This window comes from Lycorma delicatula, chromosome 5 (genome assembly GCF_047948215.1).
Source record: "Lycorma delicatula isolate Av1 chromosome 5, ASM4794821v1, whole genome shotgun sequence".
Taxonomy (NCBI): Eukaryota; Metazoa; Arthropoda; class Insecta; order Hemiptera; family Fulgoridae; genus Lycorma; species Lycorma delicatula.
Window position 1 is genome coordinate 3,199,813 of NC_134459.1, and position 24,346 is coordinate 3,224,158.

At 29.6% G+C, this 24,346-nt stretch overlaps 1 protein-coding gene across 1 annotated transcript; it reads right to left on the minus strand.

Annotated features, from left to right (window-relative positions):
- Nucleotides 1-4,295: 4,295 nt before the first annotated feature.
- On the minus strand, nt 4,296-24,232 carry LOC142324670 (uncharacterized). Its single transcript, XM_075365547.1, has 6 exons — nt 23,989-24,232; nt 20,188-20,245; nt 10,306-10,382; nt 9,143-9,275; nt 7,860-8,024; nt 4,296-4,424 (listed from the first exon to the last, which is right to left on the minus strand). Exons 1-6 carry the CDS (start codon nt 24,016-24,018, stop codon nt 4,360-4,362), a joined length of 528 nt encoding a protein of 175 aa, XP_075221662.1. The 5' UTR covers nt 24,019-24,232; the 3' UTR covers nt 4,296-4,359.
- Between the last annotated feature and the right edge of the window lie 114 nt (nt 24,233-24,346).

A 24,346-nucleotide genomic window follows, 5' to 3' on the forward strand; every position in this document is an offset into this window, starting at 1 on the left:
TATCGCTATGCGTCTTGAAATACTCCACTCTCCTCCCTATCTTCTTGTTCATCACGAAACCTACTCCTGCCTGCCCATTATTTGACGCTGAGTTAATTACTCTAAAGTCACCCGACCAAAAGTCGCCTTCCTCTTCCCTATCATCAGTTAATAAAACCAGATTCTTTTTAAAAATCATACATTAAATTTTAAAACTTAAAATTCTAAACATTATAAAAATATGCAGTCATAAAGATTAAAATGTTAAATATATGTGGCTAGCCACGCATACAGTACTGTACTCTATTCTATCTTTTAACTTTTATGACTACATATTTTTATATGTTTACAATTTTTAGGTGTGATTTTTAAAAAGAATATGTTTTAATAACTGAAGATGAGTGAAACCCTCAAAAGCGCTTTTATATAACAAGCTTAAAGTAAGAGGCATTACTAAATTCTGTACTCTTGGTGGTAAACTTTTTATACTTTTTTTGTGACATAATTAGCATAGAGGGGAATATGGACAGGACAAATACAGTAACAAAAAAGGAATTGATTTTTCTAATATATATAGTATTCTATGCAGTATTTGGTGATTATGTAGTAGTACGATTTTTCCATCCTGACGAGATGGTGTAAAAAGCACTGATACACAATGCTTAGTGTCCTGTTTAAATCAACTCCAAAAATATTGCTTTTGATGGAATAGTATTTCCTATTGCTAGAATTATTATTGATGAGGATAATATTGTCAGACATTGACTGAGAATGTACTAGTTGAAGGGTCTAAGAATGAAGTTTACAGACTGTATTTCTGTTAAATCACAACATTATTATAAATAGTAAGAAAAAATTCATTGATGTATTATTACTAATAATGTTACAAATGTGGATTATTGCCATTTTTATTTACCTTTCTTTATAAAGTCTAACTACCTGGTTATTTCAATCTGTATTGCCTTTAATAATGTTGCAATGAAGATTTATTTGGCTAACTGAACGTTTTATTATTTTTGTGTATGTAAATATAAGGTTTAACCAATCAAATGTGTTATTTAGCTCAACTATTTTCATTGCACTGGACGTTACAAATGCTTAACTCCATTAAACATTTTCTTATAATTCATCTTCAAGTTCAGCTGACCTGACCTATTATTATTATTATTTGGTTGTACTTTTTACCAGTATTTTCTTTTTTTATACACTGCTTTAAGGAGGAAATGAGCCTTTAAATAAAATCTACGGTACTTCTATTGAAAAAAATAAAATCTACGGTATCTACTGAAAATTGTTTTTTCTATTATAAATTTTCATGTTCTGACATTTCAGTAGCAGTTTCTAGATTTGATTTTTAAAAAGGAACTTTATGCTGATTTTTTTCTAAATCTTGTTTAACTCATTTTTGTTTAATAATCTATAAATAAAATTTTGTATTTAAAGCATCAATCATGAAACTAGCAGCTCGTACATCTTGATTTTATTCTATTTATAATCACCCTACAAAATAAGTGACCGAGCATAATTTTACAGTTAAAGATAAGCCAAAATAAAAATCACTAATTGATCTTGAAACAAAATTTTTCATGCGCTGTGTGAATCCACTGTTTATCTACTCCTAACCATAAACTGAGCTCAGGTTAGTTTTAATGTCTAGGAGAAAGACCACCCGAGTTTCTGACTTTACATGACACATGTCCTATCTGGTTGGATGAGTATGAACAGCATGCTGCTAACTTAAGCACAGACATATCATTATTGATCTTTATGCAGGTTCACTTGAAGACTATTTTTATTTGCAACATTTATTTCTTCTATGTGAAAAAATCTCCACAAATGTTTGAGACTAAATGGAATTCAGACACATTAATTCATTTACTGTTAGTAATAATTATTACATTAATTATTAATGTGTAAAGTGTAAAAGAACAACTTAAGTTGAGCTTATTATTCCTTGTTCACACGAAACAACAAGCCCTGTCTTTAGGACGAGGGCTTAAAACCAAGAATCATGCCGATTCCTTTAGTACAGTGCTACAGCTGCACTAAAGGAATTGCATTGGTTCTGCTAAAGTGCAGCAGATTTGTTATTGCTAAGTCTCATGGAGTTATTAGACTACTGGTTCTCTAAAAAGATATTTATAGTCTGCTGGTGATATGATTGTTATTACTAGCGTGACCGATCAACCAATGAAGAAAGGATGTTTCTACAAGCGTCTAAGGCTGGTGATTTTTCCTGAGTTAAATTATGTCATGATTGTTTTTTGACTGATTTTACCCTGGAACACTGGTTTCCTGAAAGCTGTCTCTCAGTAAATATAACTGACCACTTTACTAACCACTTAACTTACATTTTTTGATGCTTGCTTGCTTTTATGATGATTCAAGAATATGGAAGCCTAAATAATTATTATCTGCAGCAGAATTACCATATTATCTACAACTGAATTCTTACAAGGCGTAAGCCATAACTGTAAGCGAATTTTTTATTTTTATCAGATACTGGAATATTTTTCTACAGTCAACGGTTACAATGATAATTTCAGTAAAAGACTTAATAATATTGAGATTTTAAATATAAAAAAATCATATATAAGTAAAAATATCAAATTTATATGTCATGTATATTAAATACTACTATTGTTTATTTTTGCAATTAGCAATGTTTAATAAAATTAAAATTATATGTAGATAATAACATTTTATTATTAAAAATTTGTATTATATTAAAATATTGGTCATTGTAGCCAGCACTGTTCAAAGTTTCATAAAATTAGTTTTAGGCTATGACAATTATTAGTAAAGATCTATTATTATTGACATATTGTTCCCTGTTGCACTCTTACCTAAATTAACATTAAAATGATGGTAAAACAAATTAAACCTTCATCAATTGGTGGAGATAATTCATTTCTCAATATTTATTTATTCTAATTCTTATTAAAGTTTGTAATTGATAACATAACCCTCTAATACAACTTTCAGAAGTATCTTATTCCATAATTATATGGAAGGGAAGATATGCAACAATGAAAGTTAAAAATTATTAAGTTTGACGGTGAGTTTTATCAGTATACCCATTAAATACATTAATCTAATACATATGATCAAGAGTTTCCACAGAATAAATCATATCTCTTAAGCATCTTACTTTGCCCATCTTAAAGGACAACCATATCACGTGGTTTTTAAGTCAGTCCTCGCAAATTCTCATTTACAAAAATATGTAAACCATCCATGTTGAATGGTTAAAAATTTTTTTTAATTTTGACACATTCTATTTTCCCACTTATGTGTTTATATCCTTCGTGGAGACTCGATCTGATAAATTTTAATTATGATCTCACAATGTATAATAAAAAATAAAAAAACTCATATTTCAACAAATGTTTTACCAATTTCTGTTGAAGACAAACCCAGACGCAGTACTATATAAAGATGGGTCCAAACACAATACTGCTGGATGCGTTTCTGTTGTTAATGACAAAACATATATTTAGTCTACCTGATATTACAAGTGTCTACAATGCTGAATTGTACGCTATCAATAAAGCTTTGAATATTTATTATTAATCCAAAATTCAGTCACATCTTCATTTGTAGCGATTTGTGTAGTGCACTCCAAAAAGATTTAAAAGATTTGTATTTTAAACTTCCTAACGTCAACAAAATTCAACATGCAATCGCTGAATTGAACTGACTCAACACACAAGCGAGTTCCTGTGGATCCCTAGCCATGTGCGAATCCCAGGTAATGAACGTGTGGATTCTGCTGTTAAAGACGCATATAGCCGACTGTCTTTCACCACTCTTGCTACTACTAATGATTTTGTTAATTCTGTTACACAATCTTCAAAGAAGGTGGCAAGGTGACTGACTGACGACTATTACATTAGATAATAAACTTGGACACATCAAGAATACTGTGCTGCCATGGAGCTCTTCAATCCAGAGTAACTGTAGAGAGAATCATCATCATAATAGAACACTTTCAGAAGCGTTCATCAGTTTACAATAGAACGCTTCCAGAAGTGCTGTTTAATGTTTGCAAAACTGTTGTGGTCGAACCAGTCAACTAAATAGGTAATTAAAGTTTGTAATAGTTACTTGTAAGACATAAGACTTTCTGATATGTTTTGGATAAATCAGTCACTGCTGCACAGTCTTAGCGTACAATAATTTTAAATGCTGTTATTAACTTCAAAGCCAAGAGATTATGAATAGCACAGTACCGCTAAGTGGCATTGTAAAATGTTTTAAAAAGTATGGAAATGAACTGGACTACAAGATGTATTAAATAAAATACCAAGTAAAAATTAAGATAACGGTAAGAACATACTTTAATATGTAAAACAAATTCATACACAAAACAAAAAAAAATTAATTTTTCTTTTTTGCACTCAGCTTTGCTTTTATTTTATCTGCACCAATAAATAATGATTTAGCTGTAAAAAAAAAAACAAAAATCAAAATATATTCATTGCAGTACTGTTACTATTAACATTAAAAGATCTAAATTGTAATTTACTATTATCTCAAATATATTGTTATCGGTCACAACATTGATATTGTTGGACATTTTGTTACAGTAGATAGTAATAACAATTAGAAATTAATTACACAATGCTGTACTGTACATACTTTTATATTATATTGTTATTTTATTTTACTACTTTATAATATTATAAATTTTGTTTAGTTTAATTATTATTTGAAAAAAAAAGTTAAAATAAAAAAAAACATTCATTGATTACATAGATCATTTTAATCATCCCTTTTCTCGGGTTCGACCAGGCTTTTAATTTGTATCTAATTATTTGCTTTTAAGTATCTAATTACGAATTCTTATTTTTATAAAAATATAGACTTTTAAATTAGAATATAGGTAAATTTAGAATACAGAATTACATTTTCAAACTTTTAAAGAAAAGGGAATTATTTTACTAAAATTTGGATTTTATTTCTTTATTCTAACATCCAGACTGACCAAATTATTCAAGAATAAAGTAGTGCATTTGGTTCTTAATTTTAAACTTTTAGGAAAAAATCACTGCTTTTAATACAGAGTGTTCAAAACGTGACAGCCTTATGAGAAAGAGTTAAGTTACAATAGCTGTTGAAAGTGGCCTCCATTATGCAATTCACGTAAATCAATACGACACTTCATGCTCTTAAATACATATGATAACATTTTTTGAGGAACTGCAGTGACACATTGTTCATATTTGCTCTGCAATTTGGGAATTTTTTGAGCATGAGTTTTATAAGCAGCATCCTTAAGGTATTCTCACAAGAAAATCGGGAGGGGATAAATCAGGAGACTGAGGGAGCCACAACCCCTTTGAAATCACTTGTCCATGAAAACACTGATCCAAGAAAGCCATAGTGTTGTTGGCTGTATGATCTGCAGCATTGTTCTGCTGAAATCATATGTACTCTAGTCAGTCTGCAGGTACAGTGTTTACAAATTGTTGCACCATTGGTATGTAGCACTCACTGTGCACTGTGCCATGAAGATTCATCTATGTGATATTGCACACCAAAAGGTACCTTTTCTCTATGCAGAGGAGACTTGTGAAGCTGATGTTGATTTTCGGTACACCAAATGTGTGAATTCTGTGCATTCATGTATCCATCAAGGTGAAACCACACCATGTCAGACCACAACACTTATATAGAATTCCTCCCCATCTGGTGTTATGATGATATGAATCGCTAACAGAAAGTTGCACGTTTTCCATTGTCTGTAGGTAACAACATGAATTCTGTATGGCATCTATAAATGCTTGTGCAATGCCGTGTGGTCACTATCAATGGAGACCAGACGGGCTGAAAGGCGTTGTACAGACTTCTTGGGACTAACAGAATATGCAGCTTGCACGTTGACCAACTTTTCTAATGTTAGCACTTTCGGTTGAGCACTTCTGGATGCATCTGTTGCATTTTCTTTACTGTGCTTTTCTTGTATTCTTTCTACTTCATCTACTGTATTCTTCTTTGAAGGCATTCTAGGTCTGGGCATAACTCTCACATAAAATGTATTGGGGGGACAATGAATATTCTGTGCTGGATTGTATAATCCAATTTTTATACACTAAAATGCATGCACATATAAAAATGACCACACACTTTTTATCTACACTACAAATTCATTTTTTATACTTCAAAAAACAATATTGTAATTGACTAAATTACACAAGTAAATTACAATATAGTAAATAAATTAGCATAATTTTATCAGTTTTTTAATTTTACACTTTTATTAAAATTTTTAACATATTTATAAAAATTATTTATATAAAAATATTTTTATCTATTATGAAATGTAAAATTAAAAAGCAAATGCACTTTTATTCTTTACACAAAAACTAAAGCTTAGTTTTGTACAGAATTTTTTTTTAATTACTTACCATAACAGCCCATTCCTGAAAAATTAATTATATATATATTTATTTTGGTCAATTTTGAATTTAGGGTAAAGAAAGAAATCATGAATTATAAGAAAATAATTTCTCTAAGAGATTCCGGTTTCAAATTTGTTCCTTATACCTTTAGTTATAAAGTTAATTATGAATATTACCGTAGGAAAAAACTATAGGGAGAAGGCAGGAAAAAACTACAGAAACCTACTGAAATTGTCACAAATCTGATAATTTTTTATCATACAGAGTAAAACTAAGAACCATATAACAGGAAATTTTATGATATAAGTGGTTTTTGAGAGACTTTAATAAACCCATTTATCTATCTTCCCCATCCAAAAACTTCCATCCTCACCAATAGGAGTTTTAAAAACTTAATGAGAATATAAATTAGATATTATACACAAAAGTCTGTGGCTTCTGTAAATAATTTATTGAATATATTAAATTACCATGTAATTTTTCATCAAATTTTAATTAATTTTTTATTATCAATTTTGAAAACATATTTTTTGATTATTTTTGCAAACATGTTTTCATTTATTTATTCATAAGTGAATCATATGTCACAAAAGTAATTTTTATTAATGTATATTTGTAAGGAATGTTCTTGAAAACATTTTTTTAAACTTCTGTTGTTCATTCATATATATCCTGATTTTGTTTCTAATACCACCGAGTTTGAATACAGTTTAGGTCTTTTAATTATCCTCCCATCATCCCTTCTGATGCCAGATGTATTCTCTACACATTTCATTAAAACAGATAACACATCTATAGTTGCTATTAGATTCAAAGTGACATTCATTGTGACTTTGGATTGGATCTGTGATCCAATAAAATTTTTGTTTATTTATTTTCCTTCTCCTAATGAGTAATTGCAATCTGTTTAACTAGTGAACAACAATAAGCAACCCCCCCCCCCCCTATGGCCCAATGAGATGAGGATATGTGTGACATGTAAATGAGATGAAATCTTGTACAGACTCAGGCTGACCATTCCTACAAAGTAAACCGGTATCAACTATCTAGTATTCAAATATTAGTAAAAACAACTACTTTTACTAGGATTCAATGAAGTTTCATAATGATGAAATTAAGAAAAACAAACACTCATTGTTTAATCCATTCCAAAACAAAAAAATGAACTTCTAAAACATAGGCAAAGTTGTACTAATAACTAAAATTGTATGATTTTATTTTTATGTTATATAATTAAGATAAATAAAAATATATTAGTTAGATATTCTTTGGTTTAATTTTTCTCCTGCTGCATAGATTTTTAAATATGCAAACAAGAACATTAAATAAATACAAAAGGAATGAGAAAAAAAAGCAATCGTATGGTAACAATAGGTGCAAAATCAGTGGAAGACTTACTATTTGGGTGGCAATGAAAGAATGGTATAATATAATGTTTACATTGTATTACATCAGAGCTAATTTGTCCATACTTACTTTGGACTCTATTTATATGTTTCCCATAAAGTCTTCTATTATAAAAATCCACAGCAGTTTTGGTCATTGAATTACTAGGATCTTTATCAAGCCTAACTAATTTAAAATCTGTAGAACTAAGATTTGAATCCAACGGTATATAATCTGCATCATCAATTAATGCACCTGTAAAAACAAAAATCCTTAATGCAGGAAATTACAAAACAGTATAAAGTAGAAAATAATAAAATAATATGGAATTACATTTTAACATTAATAAATAATTTAATCTGACTGACTATACCAAAGTGAAGCATGAGAAATTAATTTTTAGTTCCTATTTAGAAAAACAGTTAAGAGAGAATTTTACTTATTTCAAAAATGGGCTTCTTGATTTTTACTAACATAGTTTTTTTTAACGGTCTAATAATAACTGAAGGGCTTCCTGCCAGGCTTTATTAGAAAAATTCTCCACTGCAGTGCACCTTGGAAAGGTGCTTTTTTTATTGGCAAATATGCAATATATCGCAGTTCGCATGGCAGAAATGTGTTATTTTAGGCAAAAGAAAATCCTTATTTCACAACAGAGTCAGAAAGAAATCCACTGCACATCATGATATGGGATAGGGTGACAGCTTGTAATATGTTTGGTCCTTATTTTTTTGACAGGCCAGTGAACAAACTTATTTAGAGATGTTGGAGGCATGTTAATACCACAGCTTCAAGAGAAGGATCTCATGGAATGAGTATGGTTGCAGCAGAATGGAGCACCTGCATATTTTGCTCTATCGGACCATGCGTTTCTGAATGAAAGAATTCCAGGATGTCAGATTAGCCATGGTACTCCAGCGCCACCACTTCATTACCATAGCCATCACCAGATAATTCGTAACGGGAAATTATCAAGGCACATATATCTGCACGTTGCTACACAACAAATGCAGAATTGCGTGATTGTGTGAGGGACACCTTCTGTAATGTAATACCAGAAATGGTCCAACACATGTCACAGAGGACGTGATAACATATAGAAGGCAAACACACAGACTCACTGGGCTATTAAAATTAATATGTATCAAGTAAAAATAAATAAAATAATTGATTATTATATCACAATTTTCATTTATGACTCATCACAAATTTTTAGTTCTAACTTAAGGGGGCAAGGTGACTTCTCAGCCACTCTGTATAAATACTTATATATGTAAATTATATTCATATATCAATACATAAGTCATGGATATACAATTAATACTGTTCACCCTATCCTTTTACTTTTGTCTTACAAGCTACACTATACTTACTAGTAATCTTTAATCTTTGTTTCCTTGTACTTCTATTTTTAACTGAAGTATTGGAATTTCTTACTTTCTTTGTATTAGATTCATTTGACGCTAATTTTTCCAGAAATTCCTCGGGTAATGCTTTAAGTTTAGACTGAAAAAAAATTAAAAATTATAAAATAAAAATAATATAATTACTATCTTCATACTTATTGTTAAGTTGTCAACTAAATAAAAATATATGCAAAATATAAAAAATGGAATAATTTAAACTACTAAAAGACTTTTTTTTTCTTTTCAATTGTAAATTAGACTTTATTTATACGGTAATAAAGCACATCATAGTTAAAGTGAAAAAAAATCTAGATATAAGATTTTAAAATTATAATATTAGAGATAAATTATAAATTAGGTTTTAAATTGAACTTTGATATAAAATATTTCTCAATTTAACTCATATATATTTATCATTTTTTTATTTGTATACTACTTAACCATTATGTTTATCATATGACCCAACACTAATGATTTTTTTTTTATTTTGTGAAGGAAATTCCTCAAATTGCCCCGATGTAAGATCTTTATTCTACATACCTAACATGTAAGATTCTTTCAACAAAAAGATTCACTGTTAATAAAATGGATCTTAAGGTATTTGATTTTGTTATGAAAGTTGCTTAACATTGGATTCTAAAACATAAGTACAGCAGCACTTTCATGTAAAACAACGAAACACAGCGTGAAACACAATGAAGCGCAGCATATAAAACAATACATATTCGCATATTCAAAGAGCTTTAGTTATGTTTAGTTAATTTATTTTCATAAAGCCAGGTTTCTCATCTTAGGAGTTCTTAAAAGCAATCTTTTCATATGAGTAGCATTTTTTTTTGGTTGGGCTTCTACTCAGAAGCCCAACCAAATTTTACATAAAATTAAAAAATAAAACTTACCGATTCCAAATATATTAATATAAATACACAGAACAATTTATATCTTCTTTATTTCCTACTTTCTTAACAGAATACCAAAACAACATGCAAATCTGTAGGTAGGCAAAGGAAATTCAATACAAAATAAAATTTGGTTACATTAAATAAGTTGAACTGTAAGATTTATGAACAAAATTAATTTTTAGGTCTCCTTTAAAAAAGATTAAACAAATGCAATCTTTATTATTATACCTCATTATTTTCATCGTTCACTTTTTTAGCCTTAACTACAGTTTTTCTTCTGTTCCTACGTCTCTTTGCAGTAACACCTAAAATAAAATAAAGATTTAACAGGATGTATTATTAAAATGTTGCAATATGCTGATACAAAAAAATAAATAATTTTAGAAACTCTAAACTATAATCGCTTCTACAAAGAATAACAAAATATGGTGAATGGAGTTACTAAGTTTACAGGTTAATAAATAAAAAAATTATTAAATAAACAAAAAATTTACTAACAGATTTTATGCTTTATACATTTCAATCAAAGAAGATAAGTAAACTTTACAGTAAAAGAATTGAGTTACAATCACTACCTCATGCCTACCAAAGAGAGTTTATTCCTAACATTTTAACTAGCAAGAGATGAGTTGAAATCTGTTACCATAACCAACTTCAATAACCTACGATCTAAATACGATATGAGATAAAAAAACAATAACACAGAAAAATAAATTCCATATGTGGAAGATATCATATTTTTCTTAAAATTGTCATAAGCAGTTGGATTTGTCGACATCTGAACCGAATAACAAGGACAACAAGAACAGAGTTTCAATACTATCACCTGAATTCATACGTCGAAAGATTCCACCTACCAAGAACACACAGAGGGTGAGGAATAACCAATATTGCAAATGTGCACTACATGCAAATCTAGACTCTGACAATATTTTCAATCAAAAAACAGAAATGAGAAATTTTCGAACTTTCTAAGTGTTGATAATAAGTATACAGCACTAAATCCTCAAGATAAGATATGAACGCTTAAAAAATGTAGTAGCAGACAGAGAAAAACTAAGAAAATGGGAAGGAAAAGATAGACGGATGGTATAAATATCAGCTGCTGCAATTGCATGTTGATGAGAAAGCATAGCACATGTGTCTGTGAAGAGGAAATATATATATGCAGAGACACAACATACTTCATGTTCAACATCCAAGATAATAAAACTAAAACTAGACATTATAAACCAGATATTACAGCTCTTCACTGTCCTGGCACACAAAATAGTGTTTACAGAGAGTAAGTAGGGCCTAAGTAGCATTCCTACAGTCTGGGTATTCTATTTTACCTCAACAAATGATCAGTGCATCACTATTTTTGATTTTGATGAAATTTGGTATACAACTATCCACCTTATAGTGGCCAAAAAACATTTTTTTATATTTAAAAAAAAAATTTTCTTGAGTAATAAACTATTTTCTAACTTGCTAACAGGTAAAAACAGCCATTTTCATCACGCTTCCCATGAGCGAAGCATTCTTATTTTATATCACACAGAGGGTCAAAAAGGGCTTTTTGTAAAAAGTAAATAGAGAACTTCATCTTAAGTGTACTCAAAATTCATTTTGTTACATAACCAAATCTTGAAATGTTTACTGAAGTTATATTTACAAATTGTTGTTTTTTTTCAAATTTTGGATCCAAAATAAATAATGAAGGGCTTAGGGTAACAGGCCTGTTTTTTACCTTTTAACTCTTACGTACTAGTAGTAATTATAAAAAAATTGGACTGTTACCAAGTGTCCATCATTAAAAAAAAAAGTCGCCATATCATACGATTTCAAAAATGTCTCATTATTAGGGCCCAAAAACCACTTGTGGGACACCTGGCAAAAAATCGATATGTTTATAGCAGTAAGTATTTATGTACTTTAAAACCATATAAAATTTATTTTGTTACTCAAAGGCGTTGACGACTAATGAAACCATCAAAACTCCTAAAAACACTGTTTCTTTTAACTATAAACAACTTATCCAAAATACTGTTATGTATTTTTTCAGATTATAAAGATTACAACCAAACTCATTAGAATGAATAAATTGATAATTAATAAATAGTCAATTACAGAATGATAAACAATTCAAATACATGAACAATTTCAATCAACACTCAGTTCAATTCACTCTTACCTTATTTTACTAATGCTAATGGAAGTTACAAATAAATCTTGCACTTTTTGATAATAAACTTAACATAACTTAGTGCTCCTGTACATTTCAGAAGGTGTAACAATTTGATTGTTGACTGTCCTTTGAAGGCTTGCTTTGGTCACAGTCCTTTTTACAGTTCCACTAATACCATCACATGGTCCTTTTTCATGGTATCAGGCATCATTTGGATGTGCTCATCATTCTGGTAAAAATCTTGGACACATTTAATAACACCATCAGTCACGTAACTGGGTTTCTTTTTGCCGATTTATGACAAAATTCCACTTGCTTTAACTACTAATTATTTGGATTGACGAGCTAAATGCTGACTAACACTAAACTCATTTTGAATTTTTTGAATGCTCCAGCTGCTTAGTAATAAACTTAAAATATTAATTTTTTAACTGTTTTCATTTTATTCTTACTTTAATGATTAATTCTTCATATTCCCTACCTAAATCGGCATAATTTTGTGGTACTAATAAGGTTTCTTCTGTACAAATATTTAAATCAAAGGAATCGTTTAATTTACTGGTAACTGACTTGGCTATTTTTGTAACCTTATATTTTAAATTTGGTTCGTTTGTGCTGCTCAATAATTTTTGAACCTTAATGGGGGGAAATACAAAGTGCTGAACAAGCTTTATGCACTGACTCAACTATAACACATTGAGGCTTAAATAAATCTTGACATTCTGGTTTTCATTCTGTATCATCTTGTGGTTTTTGTATTTTGTTTAAGCATTTTATACATGGTGCTCTACCTTGAATTAATTTTAAATTTGATTTGCGTGATGAAAGTGTCAAAGATATTTCTCAAAGAGATTCATAACCGGTTTAGTATGACAGCTAAATGGGTCAGAGCAACCTCTCCCATTAATATGATAATATTTATTTAAATATTCTGTTTTATGAAAAGTACAGATAATTTTCGTTTCAGTACATCCACTTCTTAAAGATATCAATGTTATTTGCTGTTCAGTAAACTCTAAAATATCGTGCAATACTCAAGATCTATTCTAAGTCAATTTATGACATACTGTTTCAGTGTGAATGCCAATACACTCCATAATCCGTTTTTAAAAAATGCAAGGATTCTTACAATAACAATACAGTTTATAAATTATAAAACTACCAATTGCACCTCACTTTGTCTTATCCCAGTTTCTCTGCGGCTAAAATAAAAATTTCTCTAATTAATAAAATAAAAAATAAAAGGTATTGCATAAAATAGAAGTTTTCACTGCTAATAAAATTACTTTATAAACAAGTGTACATTACCTAACACCAGCAACAATACAACATATGACATTGAAATCAAAACAGTAACCGAGCCTTCTGCAATGTTTACATTAAGGATTACGCAAACATTCATGTCCATACATTTATTTATTTAAATTTATTTTAATTACAACTCTTAATATTCCTAGTTATGGATAAGTTAGCATAAACAAAAACAAAATATTGGTACAATTTACTTAATTAACCTAAAACACTAATACTAAAATACAAAGAAGAACAAGCAAAGTTGCAATGCCCACCAAGTAAAAACTTTTGTGTGGGCTATTTCCTGTATACAAATTTAAAAAAAAAATTATTTTAATTAAAAATTTTAGAAAAAAGTAAAAGTGAATATAGTTAAATCATATGACAAACATACTAAAATTTATTATTTAAACATGAATCTAACTAATACAAACTATCATTATACGAGGGTTATTATTTTTTTTTCCGATCGGTCTCGAAATAAAAACCCGCACAAAAATCAGATGAACCTTTGCGCATGTGTTGTGTAGCATCTCTAGTATGGTCTTCAATCACACCGCATCACTTTGTTTAGTTCTGAACACGCAACTAGCACGTAAACATGTCTACAACAATAGCATCTCCCGCAAAGTGTGAAGTGTGTGAGGTAATTCGATTTCTTCAGGCTGAGGGGTGTAATGCAGTGAAATTCATAGACGAATAAGTAATGTGTATGGTGAAACTTCAATGAGTGACAGCAAAGTGCGACAATGGTGCAGGAACTTTAAAGCAGGACGTGCAGATGTTCATGATGCAGGCGGTCAGGGAAGGAAGCGAGTGTCAACCGATGATCTCGTTGAGCGAGTGGATGAGGCAATTCAAGAAAATCATCGGCTCACAATTTCTGTACCGAGTGATTCGTTTCCTGAAATTTCAAGGTCAGCTCTCTACACCATTGTGAGTGAGAAACTTCAGTACCGCAAACTGTGTGCGAGATGGGTTCCCAAGATGCTGTCCGACCATCACAAAACAATGAGAATGGCTGCCTCTCTAACATTTCTCCAGCGCTACCATAATGAAGGAGAAGATTTTTTTTGAACAAAATTGTCAGATGGGACGACATATGGGTCCATTTCATAACTGAAGAAACAAAAAACAATCCAAACAGTGGATGCATTCTCATTCTACCAGTAAACCAAAGAAGTTCAAGCGAACCTTCTCCAACACAAACTGTATGGCTACTGTGTTCTGGGACCGGAATGGGGTTCTCTTGGTGGAATTCATAGAACATGGCACGACCATCACTGTAGCCTCATACTGCGTGACTCTTCAACATCTACAAAGGGCGATTCAGAATAAGCGGAGAGGAATGTTGTCATCAGGCATTGTCTTTCTCCACAACAATGCTCGGCCACACACTGCAGCTGTAACAAAGAAGCTCCTGTAGCGTTTTTGTTGGGAAGTGTTTGATCACCCACCATACAGCCCGGACTTGGCTCCATCCGATTTTCACCTCTTTCACATGAAACGCTGGCTAGGAGGACAACATTTTGGCACAGACATCGAGCTGCAGACCAGCGTAGAAACATGACTGAAAACACAGGCGCCTCCATTTTATGACGAGGGTATTGGAATGTTGGTAGTACTACGCTACGACAAATGTCTAAATCAGAGTGGCGACTATGTAGACAAATAGCGTAACTATGTAAATACTTATTACAAATAAATATTTTTTATTTTCACTGTGGTTTTAATTTCGTGACCGATTGGACCTTGAAAAAAATAACCCTCGTATAACTAAGGAATAATGAATAATCAAGATCAACATATATAAATCATATAATACATAAAGTATATAATCTGAAGTATAAGAGATGTGATGCATAAAGTATATAATATACTTAAGTAATAGAGTAATTTAAGACTGCAAATCATCAACTTAACTAAACTAATACATTTAAGACAATATTTAAGAAACCAAGCAAAAGAAACAGAGAAAAACATTAGGAAGTAATCAATCAAATTCCCAAAAATTTTTGTTAATGAGTTGGGAACAAAAATCTTTCATGTTCTCATATCCAAGCCACAATTTCAAAAGTTTCTTTAAAACATAATATTTAGAACAAGATTTTAGAAAGGCAGGAAGAACTTTGATGAATTTGCTAAAGATATAGTCAGCATGTCGCTGACCAATTCTCTTGTGCCTGAAAACTGATCTAGTACTATTTCTGAGATCATATGATTGGTTATTTACAAAATAAGCATGAAACTGAGGATTCTTCTTATAAAAGAAAGTTAAAATATAATAAATAATACAACTGTCTACAGTCCAAAACGTTTGAGTCCCTATATGTGAGATGTGTAGAATTTGTGAAGGGTTTCTTTAGAATAGCCTTTAGAGCATATTTTTGGGTTATTTGAATTTGACTACGGTGACTATCAAAACAATTCACCCCATCCCACAATACCATAACATATCAATGACTGAGTAAAACTGTCAAAATCGCTAAGTGCATCTTTTGTTGGTAAAACAATTCTTAACCTATGATATATGTAAAAGCATGTTCATAACTTGCCAGCGAGATTGCATGCATAGGGAGCCTAAGATAAGTTTTCATCAACAATAATGCCCAGATATTTATTACCGATAACTTTTTTATTTTTGCATTAGAACATGGAGTGTATTGAGATGGGTTTAATTGTTCATGTAGACAAAATGTAAAGATCAGGAGCAGGCTGAAAGCAGGGATCAGATGAAAGAGCTATGGTTATGTTTAAAGTTAGAACATCGTTATTATGCCACGAACAGACCTTTACAAAACCTTTATTTGCAAGTTTGAAGGTTTCAATCCATGAGTTACCAGAGAAAACAAGCACAGTGTCATCAGCACATGAAATTAGACTCATGCTATCCATTTTGAGGTTACATACACCAATAATATGGATAAGGAATAGAATAGGCCCCAGAGCAGTTCCTTGTGGGACACCAATAAAGGCACTGGACAAGATACTTTTTTTATTTACTATTTTTATGCACTGTGTTCTCCCAGAAAGATAACGCTTAGAGTTTCAGCGCTCTACCACAAACCCCCGCACCATGCAATTTATCAAGCAAAATATCATGTTGAACCGTATCAAAAGCCTTCATCAAATCCAGGAAAACGGGTAAGGTTCTTTTAGATTTGTCAAGATTACCGTAGAAATGAAAGAAAGTACCCATATATGGCATCATCAGAGCCAAGTTTTTCTTGGAAGCCAAACAGATTTTTAGAAATGATCTCATGATTTGACAAAAATAACATAAGCCTGCTCTTAATACATTCTTCAAACAGTTTTGCAAATTGGGGTAGTAGAGATATTGGGCGAAAATTATTCACGTCAACAGTCACTCCCTTTATGAATAGGAATTACAACAGCCTCTTTTAGTGTATCAGGAAAAATGCTTATCTTCAACAAGAAGTTAAAAGTGTGAGCCCAAGGGAAGGAAATATGCTGTTTAATAGTCTTTAAAGTTCTAGCAGAGTTATTGTCATTTCCACACACAGTACTGGTCTTGAGACCACTGATAAAAGCCAAAACTTCCAACTCAGATAGTGGGTCAAGAAAAATAAAAAGTGGTACAAAATTATTAGCCGGTCTATTTACTGGAATAGTGGTATCAACCATAATTTTACGAGCTACCTTTGTTCCAACTGAACAAAAGTGTTGGTTAAAGGTATCTGCTATGCCTTGATGATCTGTAATTACAGCATTGTCGTATTTGATTTTGGTAATGGAAGACAAAAGCTTTGTTTCTATAACAGATATTAATTATGACATTCCAACGGTTTTTTGTGTTATTACCAGCTTCTAGATACTGCATTTTAAAGTAATTCTGGTTAGCCTGTTTTATAATTATGTTTAACAAATTATGATAATGCTTGTAAAAATTAACTTGATCCACAGAAGGAGGAAGATTATTTAGGCTATGTTTTTTTGTTACAATCTTTGTGTAAAAACTTTTTTTTTTATTTAAGGCAACATGTAGTTATTTATCTCTTATCCTAATTGATTTTACAGCTGTTATCCATGGAACTATTTTAGGCTGAACTTTGTAGCATTTTACTAAAGAGTTGTTATGTATGTGTTTATATAATGTATTCATAAAACAATTTAAAGAAAGATTAGGATTATTGTATTCTAGAACTGAATTCCAGTTCTCAGAAGCTAAATCTAGATTTAAGTTTTCATAGATAATTATTTTTATAAACTTGTACTTAGACCTATTAGTACAGGTCATAACAGTACAATTTTCTATACTAAGTATTACAGGATAATGATCAGTAATTTTTATACAGATTGGTTGCTGATGAAATAGAGTCAAGTGATTTAGTTGTTTTTATAAAAATGTAATCCAGACATGACTCAGTAGAACCTTCAATTCTAGTTATATCATTAATTAAACTTAAATAATTTAAGGAATTCAATGCAGATATTTAACTTTGGAGATAGACTGATTAATCTCAAGAATAATCGAGATTGTGTCTCCAACAAAGACAGAATAAGTAAAGTAATTTTGACAACTTAATATAGTACATAATTCCTCACTGAATGTAATTTTATTGGAAGACCTGTAAGAAGTAAAAGTATTCTAAGATATTTTATGCAAATTGAACTGAACTGAAGCAATATTGGAAGTTTTAAGTTTACAGCAAGTTTAACATTTTGAATAGACTAATTATTTGTAAAAATGAATTTGTGTTCTTTTTATTATATAGACAAATATCAAAGCGGTAATTAACAAGAGAAGACTGCCAAGGATGGTAATAACATGGAGCAACAGTGAGGACTGGAGGTAATTGCATATTTAGAGCTGAGAACGGGTGCTGAGCTCTGATGCCTACCAGAGCAGTAGATCTCGGCTGTTCCTGGTATTGATTAACATGTTGGTTGGAGAATACCACATCAAAGGTTGGATGAGTTGGTTGCGCTTTAATCTGAACCACATAGGAGCATATAATCTGCTTCCACCTATTTCAAACAGGTGGCTCACCACTGTCTACCAGTACACTTATCACGGGTCTTGAGCGAAACGCACCAGTGGCAAGATGGATTTAACTACATAATTAAGGATACTTTTGGACTTAATTTTACAAATTATTTTTAGTAATTAAATAATGTATGTATGTATGTATGTATGTATGTATGTATGTATGTATGTATGTATTCTGAGTGCCATAATCATAATGAGTGTAGGTGACTTGACATAAGACAAAACGGATCCTCAAAATGGCTTAGTCATTCCCAAGAATAAGAAGCAATCCATGTCATGCTTACCAAAAGAAGGAAAACATACTTTTCTCGTCTTTTTTATTGAGAGCAGAATATGATCGATATCAGTATGCCAAGTCTACTGAAATGCAGGTAATGTATTGTGTTCTACACATGATATCTTTATTCACTTTAACAAAAGAACTGGTTTACAATGAACATTGTTACTCACAGAAAAAGAAAACTGACTACTGCTATTAGAGATACTTCAATAATTGCAGTTATATGAAAGTTTGAGACAGACACTGTAAATCTGCAAATTAATAACAATAATAATGATAATAATAAAATTATTAAATTAATGCTTGGTTCACTTTCTACGGGAAACAATGAATTGTATACATTGCATCTCCTTATTAAAAGAAAATTTAATAAAATAATCATATTGAATTATAATATTTAGCATTTGTTACTATTAATTAAGGTTATGTTTTAATATTTTTAGATAAATAAGATGCACATGTTATAAACACAACCATAAGAAAGCATAGGGTAGGCCATATAAAATAATAAAAAAATCCTCTCTTTTGTGGATAAATAATGTACTATTAAATTATGTTCACTTAGGAGAAAAAATAAATATATTTATATAACAAATCATCAATTCATAGCTATGTAACACACTTTCAAAGGTAATGAAATATATTAAAGAACCAACAAAGTGTGTAATTTTAATGAAAATGAATAACATGTAATAAGTCGCTTACTTCATAGTAATCAGGCTAAAATTTGCAAAAGTTGAAATCATCATTATTATATAATGACTACATGAAGCAATTTATATTTTTGTTTGACTGAACGATTTCATGTTTCAACTTAACTCATCTAGGGAATAGTTTTTTGGTACTTATGTATTAACGCCACTGCAGCTACAGCTTTATTTAAAAATGAAGTAGTCAATCGGATTTCGGTAGAAAATGAACAGTCTCTTTATTAATTTTAATAAATGGTTATTTATTTATTTTATAAATATAATTTAACCAAACTTAACCTACGCTCGCTAACCTTGACTAATTAACATCATAATTTTTTGAGTATTTATTTAATAAATTCAGTAATTATTTATTATTTAAATAATCAAAACACTCCTGTTAATTAGTCAAGGTTAGTGAGCGAAGCGAGCGTAGGTTAAGTTTGGTTAAATTATATTTATAAAATAAATAAATATAAACAACCATTTATTAAAATTAATAAAGAGACTGTTCATTTTCCACCGAAATCTGATTGAATACTTTGTTTTTAAATAAAGCTGTAGCTGCGGTGGCGTTAATGCGTAATTACTGGTATTTTTTTTAGCAAACAGAAGTTTCTTTTACTCAACTAACAAAAGCATTAAAAAACCAAAAATAAAATCTTACTTTCTACTGCTATCACCTTCTGTTCACTTTTCCATAATTTATATGATTCCAAAAGATCCTAATAACAAAAAAAAAAAAATCAAAATCATGATATATATAAAAAAGGAGATATAATTTGATGAATTATTTAGAAATTTAGGCTAAACAGTACAATTATTCATTTTATCACTAATTAACTACAAACAAGCTGAAAATAACTTGTAATGTGTGTTCACGTTTTTTTTTATAAATAAATCAGATAATAATGATAATAAAAAAATTTGCATATGATTCATTACGCACCAGTCTATTCAAACGATTATAATCAGCTAGTTGGGAATAAGTACAGCCATTACTTATTTAAAACTCATAATGGATCCGACTAATCTCCAACACAGGATATACATTTTATAAACCTTTCAAGCATTTCCTGTTTGTTAATTCAGTTGTGGTTTGATTATTAATTCAAAAGTCTATACCTCATTTTCAATTTAGTTTCACATTTATTTATACTTTTGTACAATAAAGTGGTAAATTCATAAAAAAAAATATTTCTTATATTTCAAGAGAAAATCTAAAAAAACGAAATGAATAGTAAAGTTATCTGGTATCAAACAGCTGCAAAATATCATTACTGAAATTCAATTAGCCATTGGAAGAAAATAAAAAAAAACTTCTAACAATAACCACTTAACAGTATTCCCTGAGCAAAAAAGGACTAGTTTTCTGAACATAAAGAAAAATTGGTAACAATTTAATTTTGTTGATGAAAATTTGTTTACAACAACCATAGAAATGTACAGAAAAAAGGTTAAGAAATACAAGACATAACTAACGTAGAAACCTTTCCAGAAAATCAAATTTGGCTGCTTTATTCTGATGCATCAATTTTATTACCAGAAGAATTACATTAGTGTAAAAGTTTTCTGAAGTAAATAATGTTTAATCATTACATTAAAATAATGTTTACATAACATTTAAATAATGTTTGAAATTAAGATTACATCATTAAGAAATGAAAAACAGAGAGATACGAATTTCTATAATAGCTAGTGCTGATCACCTTTTTGCCAACTGTGGTAATGACAGTGGTTATGTTATACTAATAATTTTATTAGCATTCTTAATTATTTATAACAATATATCATGTATAAGATTATCTATTACAACTCAACTAGTTTGTTATCACTTTGTTCTATTGTCCATTTCTGTGTGATTTATATAGTAGTTATCTTAAAGAAAACTACAATAACAATCCATCTACTGCTGTATTCATATCTTTATTATTATTCATTCATTAAGATACCGATTGGAGTTCAAAAGCTAAGATAAAATATTTTCATTCAAAATTTTTAATTGATAATAACTTTTTATTAGAAATATTACGTATTAACACCACCGCAGCTACAGCTTTATTTAAAAACAAAGTCAATCGGATTTCGGTGGAAAATGAACAGTCTCTTTATTAATTTTAATAAATGGTTATTTATTTTATAAATATATTTTAACCAAACTTAACCTACGCTCGCTAACCTTAACTAATTAACAGGAGTGTTTTGAGTATTTATTTAATAAATTCAGTAATTATTGCAATTATTTATTATTTAAATAATCAAAACACTCCTGTTAAATTAGTCAAGGTTAGCGAAGCGAGCGTAGGTTAAGTTTGGTTACATTATATTTATAAAATAAATATAAATAACCATGTATTAAAATTAATAAAGAGACTGTTTTGAATCTATGTTAAACTCTATATCGGCCCATTTTCCACCGAAATCCGATTGACTACTTTGTTTTTAAATAAAGCTGTAGCTGCGGTGGCATTAATATGTAAGTACCAAAATAAATAATGTTGTTTGTTATGATAAAGTTAAAACATGAAGAAATATCGTTGTTTGCAAAGATTTATGTAAAAAATCATTCATGAATCATGTACTGATTCTAAATTTAACAGGTCTGTTTCTGAAAAAATAAAATTTGGTATGCAAAACTTGTTTAGGTAGTAAGTAGTAAAGATGATATTGAAGCTTCTGAAGGTTTACCTACTTCTCAACCTATCGACAGATTATTATGATCTTAACAATTTGAAGTCCTTCATAAATGAGAAATTAATAATAATCTGATGAGAAGTACAGAAAATCTGACTAGATAAATTCTTTAGTGATATATTTTATGAGATAAGTTAAATAGACCGGATAATGTAAATAAAGTTCATATGTTCCAGTTGACAAGCAGGATGCTAAAACTGAAATATTAGAGGATAAATATGATAAAAATGAACATTTAATTAATAAACATTTTTAACAAATATCTGGAGAATTCAACATAAAAATCTCAAATGTTCCTACTGGTCTAAGAGAAAGAGTTCTTGAAATATTGGTTTTAAATAAAAACAAAACAAAAAATATTGGTTTTCCAATAAAAAAAGGGTCAGATATTGTATGCACACAATGGATTCCTACTTTTAATATAATGGCTATTCAACCTATCATATTATTGGAGTTTGAATACTAAAAAATGTCTAATCATATCATTTAAAATGCTAAAGATAGTTTCCACCATCCAAATTTGTACATGTTTTGCTGGTTACAAAATAAAATATGTCAGTGAGCATCTTTGCCATTATATTAAGAAACTGTTAATGGACATAAAAAAACATTAATCATATTTTATTTGGTTTATAAAAAAATAATGTCAAGAAAAAACTCTGAAAAAGAATGAATATAACTGGCCCACCTTTAAAATTAAAATTTTTCTTTACTTTGAGATTTTTAACCTATTGACTTAAAATAGTTTTTTACTATTTTTATTGAAATGGCCTTACAAGGTTCAAACAATTTTCAACCTTGAAGAGAGGATTTTTTTTTTTAGTTATGTGCATGGACCTAATAATTTTGCCCTTGTGTCTAGCTAAAATGTATGCATTGCTTGTAAGTCCTTATTTGTGAGTTTAATTGTGCTGTGCTACAGAACAGCTTTAATTAAAAGAATCATTTCTTTAGATTTTTATTTACTTACTGTTCATATAATAGCAACAACAGACTAATGTCCAATAGTAGTCATGATGGTTACATGAATTTTGAAGCATGTGAAAACTGCTATGCCTGCCTAAAACTTACATCCATAACCTCCTGATGAAAGGCAAAACACTAACTCTGCCACACACGTAGGCAAAATAGTGACAGTTTTTATTTTGTGTTACTTGTTCTTCTTTTAATAGGGCATTTTGTTTAAAGTATGCTTTTAGTTCAATATACTGTTTTTATTTATTTATTGTAGATATGATGCGATTTGATTTTAAAATGTTTTGTTAGTTTTTATTTCATTAAAATTTGTTGTTTTCTTTTTTTTAATTTATGAGATTTTCTGTGTAGTAAGACTACAATATAAAAATTTATTTTTATTTTATTTTCCTAATATAGGGCAGTTAATGTGTAGTTGATTTTATGATTCAATATATTAGTTGTTTTTTTATTCTTTATGGCTGGATAGTGAAATCTGAACAAATATGACCAAACCTACAATGAAATGGGTTCCTATTCATTTGAAGATGGCAGTTTTGAAAAGAATTTGGATTGTCACTCAAAACACCAAAAAAAAATCTCTTTAAATATTTAATATACATCAAGAAAAACAAATAACCACAGATTACATTAACTTGTAAGAAACATAATTATTCTATTGGGTATCATCAATTAAAAAACGCAGTAGGCTAATTCTTTTTTTTTCATACAGTTCAAAGCAGTAAATTTGGCTATAGCATTTACTTCAAAAATAAATAGTACGAAATACATTTTATCAACAAAACTAGCACAATCTTACCTCCTTTTGAAGAGACAAAACATTTTCCATATTGTGCAATTAATTTAACCAAAATAACAATGACGTAAACTGCAGTTTACCGGTTTCTTTTAGTAATGTTTACAATTAAAAATATAAACAAAATAATCACCTAAAATGAACAACATAACCTTATCAATTAATGCTTCCAGAAATTAAACCAAGCATAAAACGCACAGCGAGTCTTTCTTCCGGTCATAAATAAACTTAATGGACGCTAAGTAAGAGTTAAAATTTGGTAGTATATGTTAAATAAACTGGTTAAACACTAACATTATATATATATATATATATATATATATATATATATATATATATATATATATATATATATATATAT

Excerpts from the sequence above, each read along its gene's own strand:
- LOC142324670 (XM_075365547.1), bottom strand. The coding sequence starts at position 24,018 with ATGGAAAATGTTTTGTCTCTTCAAAAGGAG. Across the intron at positions 20,246-23,988 it reads TTTTGTCTCTTCAAAAGGAG|GATCTTTTGGAATCATATAA; the intron begins GTAAGATTGTGC and ends TTTTGTTATTAG. Across the intron at positions 10,383-20,187 it reads GAAGGTGATAGCAGTAGAAA|GTGTTACTGCAAAGAGACGT; the intron begins GTAAGATTTTAT and ends ATTTTATTTTAG.